This window comes from Aphidius gifuensis, linkage group LG1 (genome assembly GCF_014905175.1).
Source record: "Aphidius gifuensis isolate YNYX2018 linkage group LG1, ASM1490517v1, whole genome shotgun sequence".
Taxonomy (NCBI): Eukaryota; Metazoa; Arthropoda; class Insecta; order Hymenoptera; family Braconidae; genus Aphidius; species Aphidius gifuensis.
This window is the reverse complement of record NC_057788.1, coordinates 23,656,105-23,671,228: the sequence shown is the minus strand read 5'-3', so window position 1 is coordinate 23,671,228 and position 15,124 is coordinate 23,656,105. Positions and strand designations below refer to the sequence as shown.

The 15,124-nt window shown below is 24.7% G+C and overlaps 3 protein-coding genes across 3 annotated transcripts; 1 reads left to right on the top strand and 2 right to left on the bottom strand.

Annotated features, from left to right (window-relative positions):
• Positions 1 to 3,814: 3,814 nt before the first annotated feature.
• On the bottom strand, positions 3,815 to 5,780 carry LOC122854557 (regulator of microtubule dynamics protein 1-like). The gene is made up of 5 exons (XM_044155357.1): positions 5,597 to 5,780; positions 5,314 to 5,505; positions 5,000 to 5,248; positions 4,591 to 4,927; positions 3,815 to 4,494 (listed from the first exon to the last, which is right to left on the bottom strand). The coding sequence occupies exons 1-5, from the start codon at positions 5,666 to 5,668 to the stop codon at positions 4,484 to 4,486; spliced, it is 861 nt and encodes a 286-aa protein (XP_044011292.1). The 5' UTR covers positions 5,669 to 5,780; the 3' UTR covers positions 3,815 to 4,483.
• Positions 5,781 to 5,876: 96 nt separating this feature from the next.
• Positions 5,877 to 7,269, top strand: LOC122854554 (retinol dehydrogenase 13-like). Its single transcript, XM_044155343.1, has 5 exons — positions 5,877 to 6,043; positions 6,118 to 6,283; positions 6,379 to 6,487; positions 6,554 to 7,076; positions 7,170 to 7,269. Exons 1-5 carry the CDS (start codon positions 5,973 to 5,975, stop codon positions 7,261 to 7,263), a joined length of 963 nt encoding a protein of 320 aa, XP_044011278.1. The 5' UTR covers positions 5,877 to 5,972; the 3' UTR covers positions 7,264 to 7,269.
• On the bottom strand, positions 7,119 to 8,853 carry LOC122854551 (retinol dehydrogenase 13-like). Its single transcript, XM_044155328.1, has 6 exons — positions 8,580 to 8,853; positions 8,235 to 8,500; positions 8,055 to 8,159; positions 7,775 to 7,984; positions 7,502 to 7,712; positions 7,119 to 7,437 (listed from the first exon to the last, which is right to left on the bottom strand). The coding sequence occupies exons 1-6, from the start codon at positions 8,687 to 8,689 to the stop codon at positions 7,338 to 7,340; spliced, it is 1,002 nt and encodes a 333-aa protein (XP_044011263.1). The 5' UTR covers positions 8,690 to 8,853; the 3' UTR covers positions 7,119 to 7,337.
• Between the last annotated feature and the right edge of the window lie 6,271 nt (positions 8,854 to 15,124).

Genomic DNA, 15,124 nt, shown 5'->3' with positions numbered 1-15,124 from the left:
TTGTTGCTGTCACAAATCTTCCAATTGATGAAATGCTTCATAATATGTGATGATATGTGAGAATTTATTTTACACATCCTGATTCATCAGCTGCTAACTGCAATAAAAACACACCGTCTATATTATTTTTGGTGTTAATAAAGCTAGACTCAACAAAGTATCATTAAATGTAACACGTTGCTTATAAAGTATCAACGCGAGTTGATCATTAACAACATCAACATGAGCTTGTAATTGTAAATTATACTCAATGTTGTGTCATACATTGTACATTATTAATTAACAATTAAAAATAAAACAAAAATACACTGTCTTACTGTCTATCAAATAATACTTTAACAACACCAACAACATGGTACTTACACAATATATATTTGGCATCTATCTTCTCATACCATCAATTGTTGTTGTTACTTTTGTTATTTTTAGAACATGAGATTACAATTAGACATCTACAGCTTCATCAGCACCTAAACATTAAAAAATAATAAATGTAAAATGAATACAAATTGTTTTTTGTTGATAATAAGTAAAAGCATCATATGCCAAATCTACAATTCAACAACTTACACATTGTTGTTCATTTATTTATTAATTATTATATTTTTTAATGTTGTTATAATTATTTAAATAAATGAATAATATTACCTTTGTTTTTTTTTTTTTCATTATCACCAGGTCTACTAACAATTTTTTTTTGTTGCTCCATTTTATTGTCAACTTTTGGTATTTTTTGAAATCTAAAAATTAATAAATTATTTATAAACTATCAATAAGTAATACATTTAGATAATTATTTATGCTCAAAAATAATTTGACAACATTAAAACAGCACAACAACCAACTTTATGAGTACTTTTTTTTTTTTTTTAAGTAAAATTAATAATTATTTGTCCAAAAATTGTAGAGGTTAGGTTGCCGTGCGGTATTAAATTAAATAAATTGAACATTTAATTGTTTATTGTCGTGATAATTTATATAAATAATTGTTCTAATAATTAATCTGAGCTAGTAGACTATAAACATTATTTGCAAAGCGATATTATTTTACTCACATGAATAATGTTGGCCGGTGTTTGCTAGCGTCCTTTTGTCGTAAACTTTATATGCAAATATCTTTTGTTTTACGTAACATTGAGCAACAATTATACATTTCAATGATAAACAAACGTTTATTTAACAATAATATCACAAATTGACAATTTATTGAGCACTTAAATTGCACAAAAAAAAAATCAATTCAACGGACGCAGCGACCAGGAATCAGCACGACGACCAAGAGGGGAGTTCGTCAAGATGGCCGCCAGAGGCCAAAAAATTGAGAAAATTTTTTTCAACAATTATTAATTAATAATTGTTTTAATTGTTAAATAATAATTAATAAAAAATATTAGTAATAAAATTATAATAAAATTTATTGTTATTAATTAATAAATTAATTTTTAAAAAATAACATCTGCTTTACCGACTGACGTTCAATTATCATGTAAATTTTGTTTTTTTAAAAACTAATTTGTTAATTAATAACAATAAATTTTATTATAATTTTATTACTAATTTTTTTTATTAATTATTATTTAACAATTAAAACAATTATTAATTAATAATTGTTGAAAAAAATTTTGTCAGTTTTTTGTCCTCTGGCGGCCATTTTGATTAACTTTACTTTTGGTGTCGTGCTAGTACGTGTTGCTGCATCCGTCGAAATCTGTTTTTTTTGTGCAATTTAAGTGTTCAATAAATTGTAAATTTGTGATATTATTGTTAAATAAGCGTTTGTCTATCGATTGACTGTATAATTGTTGCTTAATATTACGTAAAACAAAAGATATTTGCTAATAAAGTTTAAGACAAAGTGACGCCGGCCAACATTATTCATGTGAGTAAAAAAAAGTCGTTTTGAAAATTATTTTTACAGTCTATTAGCTCAGATTAATTATTAGAACAATTATTTATATAAATTATCACGACAATTAACAATTAAATGTTTAATTTATCTAATTTAATAACACATTACAACCTAACCTCTAAAATTTTTGGACAAATAATTATTAATTTGATTTATTGAAAAAAAAATACTCATATAGTCCATTGTTGTGCTGTTTTAATGTTGTCAAATTATTTTTGAGTATAAATAATAGTCCAAATGTATTATTTATCAAAAATTTATCAATAATTTATTAATTTTCAGAATCCAAAAAATATCAAAAGTAGACAATAGAATGGAGCAACAAAAAAAAATTGTTAGACCAGGTGATATTCACAAAAAAACAAAGGTAATATTATTTATTTATTTAAATAATAATAACAACAATAAAAAAAATAACAATAATAAATAAATAAATGAATGACAATGTGATAATTGTTGAAATGTAGATTTGGCATATGATGCATTTCCTTTTTATTAACAAAAAATAATTTATATTTATTTTACATTTATTATTTTTTATTTTTTAGCTGCTGGTGAACCTGTGGATGTCTAATTGATGTTATAACAATAACAAAAGTAACAACAACAATCGATGGTATGTGAAGATAGATGCCAAATATAAATTGTGTGAGTATTGTTGGTGTTATTAAAGTATTTTTTTTTTTAATAATGTACAATCTATGACACAACAATGAGTTTAATTCACAAGTACAAGCTCATGTTGATGTTGTTAATGATATTATTGCGTTGATGTATACAAGACAATTGATTGTTTATCATCAACGTGTTACATTTAATAATAATTTGTTGAGTCTTCAGCTTTATAAACACAAAAAATAATAAAGATGATGTGTTTTTATTGTTTAGCAGCTGATAAATCAGTGGATTTTTCATTTACATTCAATATGTTTATTCGTATGATTACATTACAAGCATTTCATCAACTAGAAGAGTTGTAACAGCTGCAACAACATCAACATATGGTCGTATAGAGTGACTTGTGAATATAAAATTATATAATTGAAGACTTAAAAACTAAATAACGTATATTATTAATTAGTTTATCAGCAAAAATCACATGACATAAATGTATTGTTGATGCTGACACAGGTCAAGTGGGTATCGATTGTTTTTGTTGATGTTGGTTGTTATAAACATTTAGCAAGCTTATGATGATTATTTGTGATTTATTCTATGATACAATGCTGATTGACAATCGACAATGTGGCGTGTTACAACTGATTAATTAATAACGTAAAAAAACCAAATGAATATTAGCTTCTCTCTATTGTTTGATGTGATTTGTTCAATTTTTATATTAACATTGCTAATAATTCAGAACATTGTGTATTGACTGTTGTTGCTGATTATGTAAAAGTACTTTTTCAAACTGTCTTTAAAAATTTATCGTGCGTGTCCAACTTGAACTGATAGATTAGCTTTAGCTTTTCATGAATGAAGTGTTGTTATTATTAGAGTCAGTGTTAAAATCAGTATTAGAGTCAGTGATAGTGATAGTTGGATCTGTTGGAGAGCACACGAGTCATCTTCTTGGTACCACTTGAAAACATCTAGATATCATCTATGCGGCATCTTCAAAGTCATTGTTTGAAGCATCAAAAGGTCAGTTGCTTTTATTTTATATTTATATAATTTTTCATTGTTTAACTTGTCGTTGAATTTTTCTTGCATCTATAATTTTTACTCTATAAAGTTTTAAACTTTTTAATTTCTAAATAAAAGTTTTTTTTTTATTATCATATTTTTAGTTTGTTTATTGCTGCTTCAAGCGCAATATCAAATTCAATTATTCTATCATACTAATAGAAATAAATAGGTACAAATAAATACTCATAAAAAAACATCATTTTATTATTGATGATTTAAAAAATTCTTAGTATACATTATTTAAATATTTCCCATAATTATAATATTCGTTAGTAAAAACACACAATTATAAGAATGACTCATTCAAAAATTTCCTATGACGATACAAACTCGGCGTTATCTTATCTGGAAATTTCCAAAATGATCATTTAAAAAAAACCCCGTGACAAATAATAGTCAGTTATTCAGTCGACTCCTTCGAATAAAGACCTCAATGTTCTCCTCAAAGTGATAAAATAAGTGTATAAATTAAAAATATTGTGCCATTAATTTTTGATATTATAAAGCTATTATAATATCTATCAATAAACAAACAATTAAATTCAGGTTAGTGTTTTAAATTTGAGTTTTAAAAAATTAAATTTATGCAATTCGTTTAATTATATTCGTGTGTTATATGATTTTTTTTCTTATTTTAGTACTTTAATAAATCTTCATTTAAAAATGTCAAGAGCTTCTCAAAAAGTAATTTTAAATATAAAGCAAACGTGTCAAACAATCGAGTCATTGTTTCCTGATTTATATGGTAATGATGATGTTGATGTGGATCAAGCTGAGCAACTATACAATCATCAATCAAATACTATTAAACTCGACAGCAATAGTTCAAGTAATTTTTCTGTGTCACGTAACAACTCTAGTGATTTAACAGACTTCATCTTAACTTTAATTACAAACTGTAACGAATAATTAATCAATTGATAAAGAAATAAAATTACTTGTTAAAAAATGAAGATTATTTCTGTTTGTTATCAATTTAGCTTAAAGTGTACCCAATATCTTTGAAGCTTCAACTTTAGCAGCATGATCATCATTATTTCTAGCTAAATAATCAGTAGTCATTTTTAAATATTTAATAGCTTCTGTTTTTTTACCAAGTTTAAGATAAGTTTTGCCAAGTGATAATAAATTATGACTGTAAAATAATGGATCAACAATTTCAGCTTTTTCAAAATAAATTAATGCATCATCAAATGTTGATTCTGGTACTTTTCCAAATATTGTATTTGCTATTTTTCGTTGATACCATGCTAAATCTGCAACTTGATAACACCAATTACCAAGCATATAAAGAGTTGTTGCATCATTTGGATTTAATTCTGATGCTTTCTAAAAATATATAAATTTATAATTAGTTGTTATTCATATTTAGATTATTTTTTTTTTTTTTTAAATTAATACCATTAAATGTGTCTTGACAGTGTAAAGTGAATTTAATCTTGCTTTAATTCCTTCATAATTATTTTTTTTATCCAATACAACAGCAAACCATTTATGAACAGCCCAATGATCATCTTTTAATTTTAATGCTTCATCAATCAATTCATATGCTTCATAAATCATTTTTTTTCCTTCAACATCACTTGCTGTTTTTGACATGTTGAAAAGTGTTCTTGCCAATCTCCATAATATTTCAACATCTTTATTTTCCTGTATTTAAAAAAAAAAATTAATATATAATTAGTCTTTTATTCGATTGATATTTTTCATATTACCTTGTATTTTTTTAGCAAGTCATAAACATTTTGATATTCACTATTTTCATAGAGTGCATCAGCTTTTGCAAGTAGTACTTGTTTATTTGTTATTACGTTGTCATTGTCATCATCTTTTTTATTGAAACCCCATAGAGCCATTGATGCTACTGGAGGTGCAATAATTGCTCTTTTTTTCCATTTATTCTGCAACTGTTTAATTGACATTCATTTATTAATAATTATAATTGCTTTAAGCTTTTTTTTTCATAATTTATATAATAAATATTATTAATAAACTTACAAAAATTTGGGTTGATACAGTTCTTTGAAAGAATTTTGTCTGTCTGAATCCAAAAATAAATCTTCTGAACATGATGATGAGATTAGAAATATTTATATAAACGATAATAAATTGTCAATAGACGATAACAGAATGACAGTTTCTTAAAACACCTGTTACTAATTTTCACAACACAAAAAAAAACATAAATAGACTTTGGAATTTGAGAGAATTGAGAGAGAGAGAGAGAGAAAGAGAGACTAATAAATAATAATCAGCTGAGTTAAACATTAACCTTAAAAACCGGTCAACAACAATAATAAATAAAAAACGAAAATAATTCTTTAGTTAATATTTAAAAAAAAAAATAATAAGCTGTTGTTTAAATAATTAAACAATGGTTGTTAAAAAAGTGTTTTATTTTGGAAGTGCAGTGGCAAGTGCAGTTGGTGTTGCATATTTAATAAAGTAAGTACAATTATATAAACAATTTTATAAATAATGTTATGTATATTTATTTATTAATATAAAAATAATTTTAGAGATTATGCAGGAGGTGAAAAATTTACTGGAGGTGAAGATGTTAAAGGTAAAATTGTTATAATAACTGGAGCAAATACAGGAATTGGCAAAGAAGTTGCTCGTGATTTGGCTCAACGAGAAGCTAAAGTAATCATGGCATGTCGTGATTTATTTAAATGTGAAACTGTAAGTATTATTTTACCATAATTTTTTCAATTATTTATAAATAATATAATATTATTTAATATTAATAAAAATACTTATTCAAATTTTTTTTCCAGACACGCAAAGAAATTGTATTGGAAACAAAAAATAAATATGTTTATTGTAGAAAATGTGATTTAGCATCACAATCAAGTATACGAGAATTTGTCAATACATTTAAAAAAGGTAATTATTAATGTTATTAAATTTTTATGTTGAAAATTTATAATGGAAAAAATTAAATTTTTGTAGAACATAAAAAATTGGATATATTGATCAATAATGCTGGTATAATGCGTTGTCCAAAAAGTGTCACTGAAGATGGCATTGAAATGCAATTTGGTGTTAATCATATAGGTCATTTTCTTTTGACAAATTTACTTCTTGATACAATAAAATTATCAGCACCATCTAAAATAATTAATGTATCAAGTGTTGCTCATACAAGAGGAAAAATAAATATTGATGATTTAAATAGTGTTAAAAATTATGATTCTGGTGATGCATATTCACAATCAAAATTAGCAAATATATTATTTACAAAAGAACTATCAAAACGTTTAAAAGATTATCAAGTAACTGTTAATGCTGTACATCCTGGTTTAGTTGATACTGAAATAGCAAGACACATGCCATTTTTTAATAGTTTAATTGGTTCAATTTTAATCAGACCATTATTTTGGCTTTTTATTAAAACACCAAAACAAGGTGCACAAACAATATTACATGCTGCATTGGATCCATCATTGAATAATATCAGTGGTGTTTATTTGAGGTAAAAATTTAATTAATTAATATTATCTTAACAACTAAATTATTTGTATGTTTTAAATGGATTTATTAACACTTGTATATTTTTTTCTTTTAGTAATTTTAAAATAACTGAAGAATCAGAAGCAGCACGTGATGAAGTGGTTGCAGCATGGCTATGGAAAACAAGTGAAAAATGGACAAAACTCTAATAAATAAATAATTATTAGTTTTAAGAGAATATATAAAGTGTGTTTGTTTTTTTTTTTTCAATATGATATGAATTTTAAAGAAAAGGCTTTATCAGTTTCATTGATTTTTCATAAAGTTTTTCAGCTGTTTTCTCATCCAATGCATTTTCTGACGGTTTTTTTTCTTCACAATCACTGAAAAACAAAAAAAAAAAAAATCGAATTGATTCACATTTTAATAAATTTCAGTATAAAATACCTAAAATATTTTCCAGATTGTTTTCTAAGTGAATTTTTAACAACAACAAATACAGTTGTTTGAGCTCCTTGTACTGGATTTTTTAATAATAACCACATCCAAGGTTGCATTATTAATTTTATACTATATGTTGAATTTATGGGTGATGTTTTCATGTGATTTGTTCCACGAACAAGTCCAGGATTAACTGCATTTATCGTAACATTTGTATCTAAATAGAAAATTATTATTTTTAATTATCAAAGTTTTGTGTTTTTTTGTTTTAAGACTTACCTTTTAATAATTGGCTCATGTGTTTGGTCATCAACATTAGGGCCAATTTACTTTGTCCAAATGCTTCACCAGCAGTAAATTTATCTTCCAAATTTAAATCATCCAAGTGTATTCTACCAGCAGCATGTGCTTGACCAGTTACATTTATAATTCTTCCTTGATTTGATGCTTTTAATTTTGGCAAAAGTAATTGAGTCAGTAGAAAGTGTCCTTAATTTAATTTAAATAAAAAATGAGTATAGGTATAAATATGTTTAAATATTAATTAATTAATTATTACCTAAATAATTTGTAACAAAATGAAGTTCAAAACCTTCTTCAGTTTTAGTTGCTGGATAAAATGCAATACCAGCATTATTAATAAGTATATCAACTTTTTCAACTTCTACAAAAAAAATTAATAATTAATATTATTATATAAATTAATATTAATTATTATAAAAATAAAAATTAACTTTACCCAAATTATTGACAAAATTTTGTACACTTTTTAATGATGATAAATCAATATATCCAATACTTATTTTAGCATTTGATATATTAGCCAATTCATTAGCAATTTTAATTCCATAATCTTTATTTCTAACTGCTAATATAATATGACCACCACGTTTTGCTAATTCAGTTGCTGTTTCTTTTCCAATACCACTTGTTCCACCAGTTATAATAACAATTTTATCATCAATACGTTGATTACTTGGACACATTGAACCTGCCATGTAATTTCTATAATTTTAATAGTTTTTTTATTTATATATATTCTCAAATATAATAATATTATTATATTTATTTTATAAATATTTACCTGACAGCTGTTAATATTCCTAAAATTAAACCGATAATATATGGCCACCATGAATCAAGAAGTGGTGCAAAATCTTTCATGACTTTGTTAAAATGCTCAATTTCATTCATTTTTTTTATTATTTATTTTTTAAAATAAATAATACAAGAATAAACAGAAAAATAGTGTCACTCAAATGTATGAAATATTTTTATTTATTTCAACTACGTCAAGTTTGATGATGTACTAGAAGGAAACGAAATTAATGAATTTAAATTGATGTTGATTTTTTTGATGGAGGGACTCAAACATAATATACATATATTGTGGTTATTTAAAAATTAAATATTATTATCATAGTTTATTTCAAAATAAATAAAAGGTACAACCATGTGATGTTTTTTTTTTTTTTTTTATTTATTTACATTTTTAAATAATATAATAATTTTAATATATTTTAAATACTAAAAAAAAATATCCTTGTTTTAAATAAATTATGAACGATAATGTATGGATGGAAAAATTACAAGTAAATTAATTTTTATATATTTTATTTATTTTTTATATTAAAAACTAATCAATGATACGTTATTTTTAATTTTAACTCAAACCCAAACCATCTAGTGGATCAATTTCTTCTTTATTATTATCACTATTATAACGATCATTAAAATCATCATCATCATTATTTCCTAATGGTTCAATAATTTCCATATTACTTTCGGGAAAAATTACAACACTATAATCATGATTTTCATTTTCTTTTTTAATCTTTTCAAATTCTATTGGAGTTGTTATTTTATTTTCATCATTATTATGATTTAAATTGTTTTCTGATTTTATTTGAATTATCATATTATCATTATTTTTATTAATCATATTTTTCTTTGATAAACTTGGAAATTTTGATAATGGAACAGAAATTGTTTTAATAACTTTGATGGTTTTTAAATTATCTGAAAAAATAAAAAAGATGAAATTAATTACAAATTAATACTTGACAATTAGTAAAAAAAAATAAATATTCTTACTTGTATTATTTATTTTTGAAGGTCCAGGATATTTTTTTAATCCAAAAATTTCATTATTTTTCGATGTTCCAGGTACATTATTTTTTAATATTTTATCATCATTATTATTATTTTTATTAACAATGCAATTTGATGTAAATTTATCATCATCATTATTGTGATTTGGAAATGTTGGTTTGAGTGTAATTGATTCAGTTATAAGTCCACATATTTTTCTTCTAAAATGTATTGATTCATCAACAGCATTTTCAGCAATTCTTGAATTAATATTTTTTAATTTTTCTAATGTTAATAAATAACAAGTATTATTTTGTAATTTTTCTGATGTTCTTTTAAAACTATGACCAGTAAAAGAATCTGAATTTTTTAATTTTAAAAATAATGCAATTTGTTTTGGCATACAACCAATTTTATTAATACCAATAACTTGTTCTGTACAAACACCTTGTTTAAATTTCAAAAAAAATCTATTTGATCTAGAATTTATTGGTCTTAAGATTGCATATTTTTTATATATATTATAAAATTTATTATCAGTGATAGTAAATTTTCTATATTGTGAATCTTTTGGTTTACCAACTTTAACAAGTATCATTGTTCCATCATCATCAATATCATCAATTGTTAAATATGATAATTCATCTCTGTTACATCCACCACATATTCCAAATATCAATGCAACCTATTAAATTAAAAAATAATAATATTATTAATACATATTTAATTAATTATAAATTAAATATCATTTTTAATTTACCTTTGGAATTAAATATTTATTATCAGGTGCTTCATTTAAAAATTTTTCTACATCATTTGATGTAAATGTTGCAGCTTTTTGGCTTTTAAAACCACATGATTGATTTTTTAAAAATGGTTTTAATTTTTTATAATTATCAATATCAATATTATTTTTTATTTTAATCATTGTTTTTAACATTGAATAACGTGCATATAATGATGATGGTTTTATTATACTTGACATTTCAATTAAATATTTAATCATTAAATCTTCATTAATAATACTATTTTGTTGTTTTGTTTTCCATTCAATAAATTTTTCGTATGTTTTTGAATATTTAAGTTTTGATTTTGATCTTAAATATTTACTATCTAATGATGATTCTGATGTTGTTTTTATGACATCTGGCTCATTTAATATTTGATGAATATCATCATCATCATCATCATCAATACTGATATCAGATTCTTCGATTAAATCCATATTTTTTTATCACTTTTTATTTGTTATTTAATGAACACACTTTTTTTTTCGAAATAAAATTTGTTAAATAATCAAAAAAAAAATTAAAAGTACTTATTCATTTAATTATTCGATTGCAATTAATATTTAATAATATTCCACAATATTCCATGATAATGTACGATGATGTACAATAACCTGTCAGCTGTCTTTTTTTTCTATTTTTTTTTTGGTTAATAGGCACTGTAAGTTTTTACATTATCACTGTCGATAATTCAGACTCATAGCCCGGGATTTTTTAAATGATCTATAAGGATCGTTATTTTTTTTTTTTTCTTATTTTTTTTTATTATAAAAAGTACACTTGACTGATTTTTATTCGTGATTTGATTGGATAAAAGTTTTTTAGTTTGTTCGATTTTTAAAAAAGATTTCTCCAAAATTAAAAAATTATATTTTTTATTCAAAATAATACGTATGAAGCAAGTAATACCTATATGGAGCAAGTAATACGTATGGGCAAGCAATACTTATGGGGTAATAAATATGAACAAAATACAGAATAAAAGGCTAAAATAAGAAAAGTGATTGATAAAAATTATAATTATGGTGAATAAAATAATTATAATAAAGATATACAAGAATATACAACACGGAGAAAAACAATTTGTAAACTTAACAAAAAAAAAGATCTGGTAACGTTTGTTGAGGCGTGTGGCCCGCGTTACCGTTGAAAACTAAAAATTTTCAAGACTCCGGCTAGCTGGGCCGTGTTAAATTTTATCTGTTAAACGATTTTTGAAAGTAACAATACAATAATAGTACATTTATTTTTAATTTTCTCAAAACCAATTTTTTTTTTTTTTTTTTTTTCGCTCAAATTACGTAGAGTTAAGGCAAGCTATAACTTTTGTTATAATCAACGGAATGACTTCAAATTAGGCTCAAAAAACGTGGTTTTCAAAACTCTATCGCCCTTCAAGGAGTTTATCCTGATTCCAATGGTCAATTTTTTTCTATTTTTGAAAAAAAAATTACGAAAATATTTCAAAAATTCTATTTTTTACAATTTTATAAAAACTATAATTTTTTTTGAAAAAAGTTTCGAGTAAAAGTTGTAGGATTTTACCACACATGATTTTTAAGGAGGTTATGCACAAATTCATTGCGGGTGTTGCGGGGAGCTTCTGACGTCACAGACAAAACTAAAATCTGGCTACACTGTAAAAAAATAAAGTGAAAAGCGCCTGCGCCCTGTATACAATATATGGGATTGCGGGTATGTGTGTGTGTTTGAACATGCCATACGTTGCCACATCCAATTTTTGTAAAGTTTATAATTAATTTCTCATTAATTGACCGATCAACATATGAAAATTTTTCGCGCAATTAATAAAACTCGGTTTCTAGTATATGTGTGATTTTTTTTCAAGACTTTTTCATCATTTTTTCTATCCGAAAAAAATGGTTGAAATCTCCATAAGAGCCAATGTTAAATATTATTTTCAATAATTAATTACAAAAAATTTAACCGATCAACATAAGAAAATAATTATACCGTTGTATTCAGAATGAAAAGATCTACCTGTGTACAAAATTTCAGAACATTCTCATTATATTTTTAAAAAAAAGAGTAATTTCTGCATAACCTCCTTAAGTCTTATACAAAGTATCTAGGACGATTTTGTCGAAAGTTAGAGCGTTTTTCAGAAATTACTCGAAAACTAGGAAAGCAATAACTTTTGATAAAATTGTAGTAGAGACTTCGTATTATAGGCTCAAACAAAGCGTCTTCTGCAACTCCATTGCCCCTCATGAGAAAGAGCATTATGTGTTCAGTCACTTTTTTTTTTTTTTAAAAAAACTAAATTAAAAAAAAAAAAAAATCGATTTTTTAAAACTTTTTATGAAAAATGTGATTCATAGATCAAGATTTTCTCGGAGAGGCGAAAGATTTTTCGAGTACGCATGTTTTGAACCTAATATGAAGTCTCTAACACCATTTCATCACGAGTTATTGCTTGCCTAAAAAATGAAAACGGCACAAGCTATAACTCAAAATGGAGTAGTCGCAAAGGTTCCATATTAAACTTAAAATAATCGTTTTTCAAAATTCTATAACTTTTTCAAATTGAAAGTTGAAAAAAACATAGGTGCAACGTGTTCTGGGTCTTAATGACCACCATTTAACAGGTATTTTGTTCAATTCAGTTTCACACACTGTTTTTGCCTCTTACGGTCTATTACGGAGGTGGGATAGGCGCGAAGCGCCCCACCTAGTATTGCTTTCTGTACACTTTTTAAGAATCCCGCTCATAGTTTCCTTAATAATTGAGATAGACTGTTCATATTAGGCTTAAATGAAAGATTTTGGTAAAAGCCACAGCCTCTGATAAAAATAAAATTTTTAAAATGAATAATGAAACTATAAATGACAAAAGAAAATTTGCCAAAAATATTCAAAGCGAAATATTAAGAAAACTAAGCAAAAATCATGGATGCGAAAATTTGACAGAATAAAGTACGAAACGAAATTGACATTATTAAAGGTCTATTTTATTTTTATTTGTTAAATTCGTTTATTTATTTAACAAAAACCGATATCTGTTTTTTTTATACCTACTTATCTTTTTTATTATAAATAATTGTAGGATTAAGAATTTAATTATTTAATTTATTTAATTGTTATACATATTGCATATTGTTGCATATATATAATAATTGTGAATAATATTGGACCAAAAATGATGTAACCAAACGCGCCATCCCACCGGAGTTTTGGAAATTTTCAATTTCCAATTGATAAAAGACCAAAGGTCGTCCGTTAATGCATTTTTAAACATTTTTTTTTTTGTAAATTTTACATCGATTTTTAACCTGGTTAACCTGCCACATGCGGACGGCAGATGATAAAAATGATTGGAAATAGGTGTTCAGGACTACCATTTAACAGGTATTTTGTTCAATTCAGTTTCACACACTGTTTTTGCCTCCGTCTTACGGACTATTAATCTTACTAAAAAAAATGTAAATTTTCAAATAAATTGTGTCGGATTCCTCAATCGCAAAAAAAAGTGCGAAATATACAAATTATTTTTCTCCGTGAATCATCACCGGATGCGCGGGGTCGCTTTTGTATAAGAAAAAAAATAGCATAAAAGTGCAAGATACCCAATTAGATAAAAAACAAAACTTAATTTTTTGTGCTTACAATTTGAATACTCACTGAATGTTCGGTTTGGTTCGGGTTTTTTTTTTTTTTTTCCCGGTTCATATTTTTTTAATACTTTATTTATTTTTTATTTATAAATTATAACATAAAGTTAATAGTTATAAGAATATTGTTTGTCAACTTTTTACACCGCACCAAAATTCACCATAAGAGTGAAAAAATAAAAAATCATAAGTTCAAAGATCTGTTCGAACAACTTAGACGGACTTTGCTTTGTCATGTCCCATCATACAATGTGTCTCTATATAGATTGTTATTATTATGAAACATATCACAAGACAGAAAATGTAAAGACAGTGTAAAGATAGTGTAAAGAAACAAAAAACCTATTCGTGACAAAATGAAAATTCTTGATAAAAATAAAAATGCATTTTTGTTGAGGGTGAAAAAATAAAAGACGATGCAATACATTATATATATATAATTCATATAAAGAATATTTATATATTAAAATATGCGCATATTTAAAAATGGTAAGCTTTACATGCTGGTGTCATCGAATATTAACCGAGCGCGCGAAACGAGAAATAAAAATAAAATAAATATTGTCGCTCACTCACCCCTTTCATAGATGAATTATTAATATAAGCTTTGCGTGACAAATAAAAAGAAAAAAAATATTTTGCGGGAAATATTTTTTTTTTTTCTTCTATCACACGATGGAACTCCATAAAGCAAGTGCATATCTTGAACATAAGAAGTGGAGTAGTGATACAAACTATGCACTAGGCTTGTACCGATTTTTCTATAAAATATTAGGTATTTGGCCAATAAACTATGACAGTTTGAAAACAAGATTTCGAGTTTTAATCATTGTATTAATTATGGTATGTATATGATTTGGCATTCTTCTAGATTTCCACATCATAAAATTTTACAAATTAATTTAAATATTTGTAATTTTTAAATGAATTAATTTAATTATACTTTATTTGTCTAATTCTACACAAACTTATTTATCACATATGTATAAATAATAGACACATATTCATTATATTATTCTATACACTGAAAAATACAACACAATCTAATGAAACATAATTTAATTTTTCCAGATATCAGAAATATGGAGTTTCACTTATAAGTTAATAATTATGGGAAA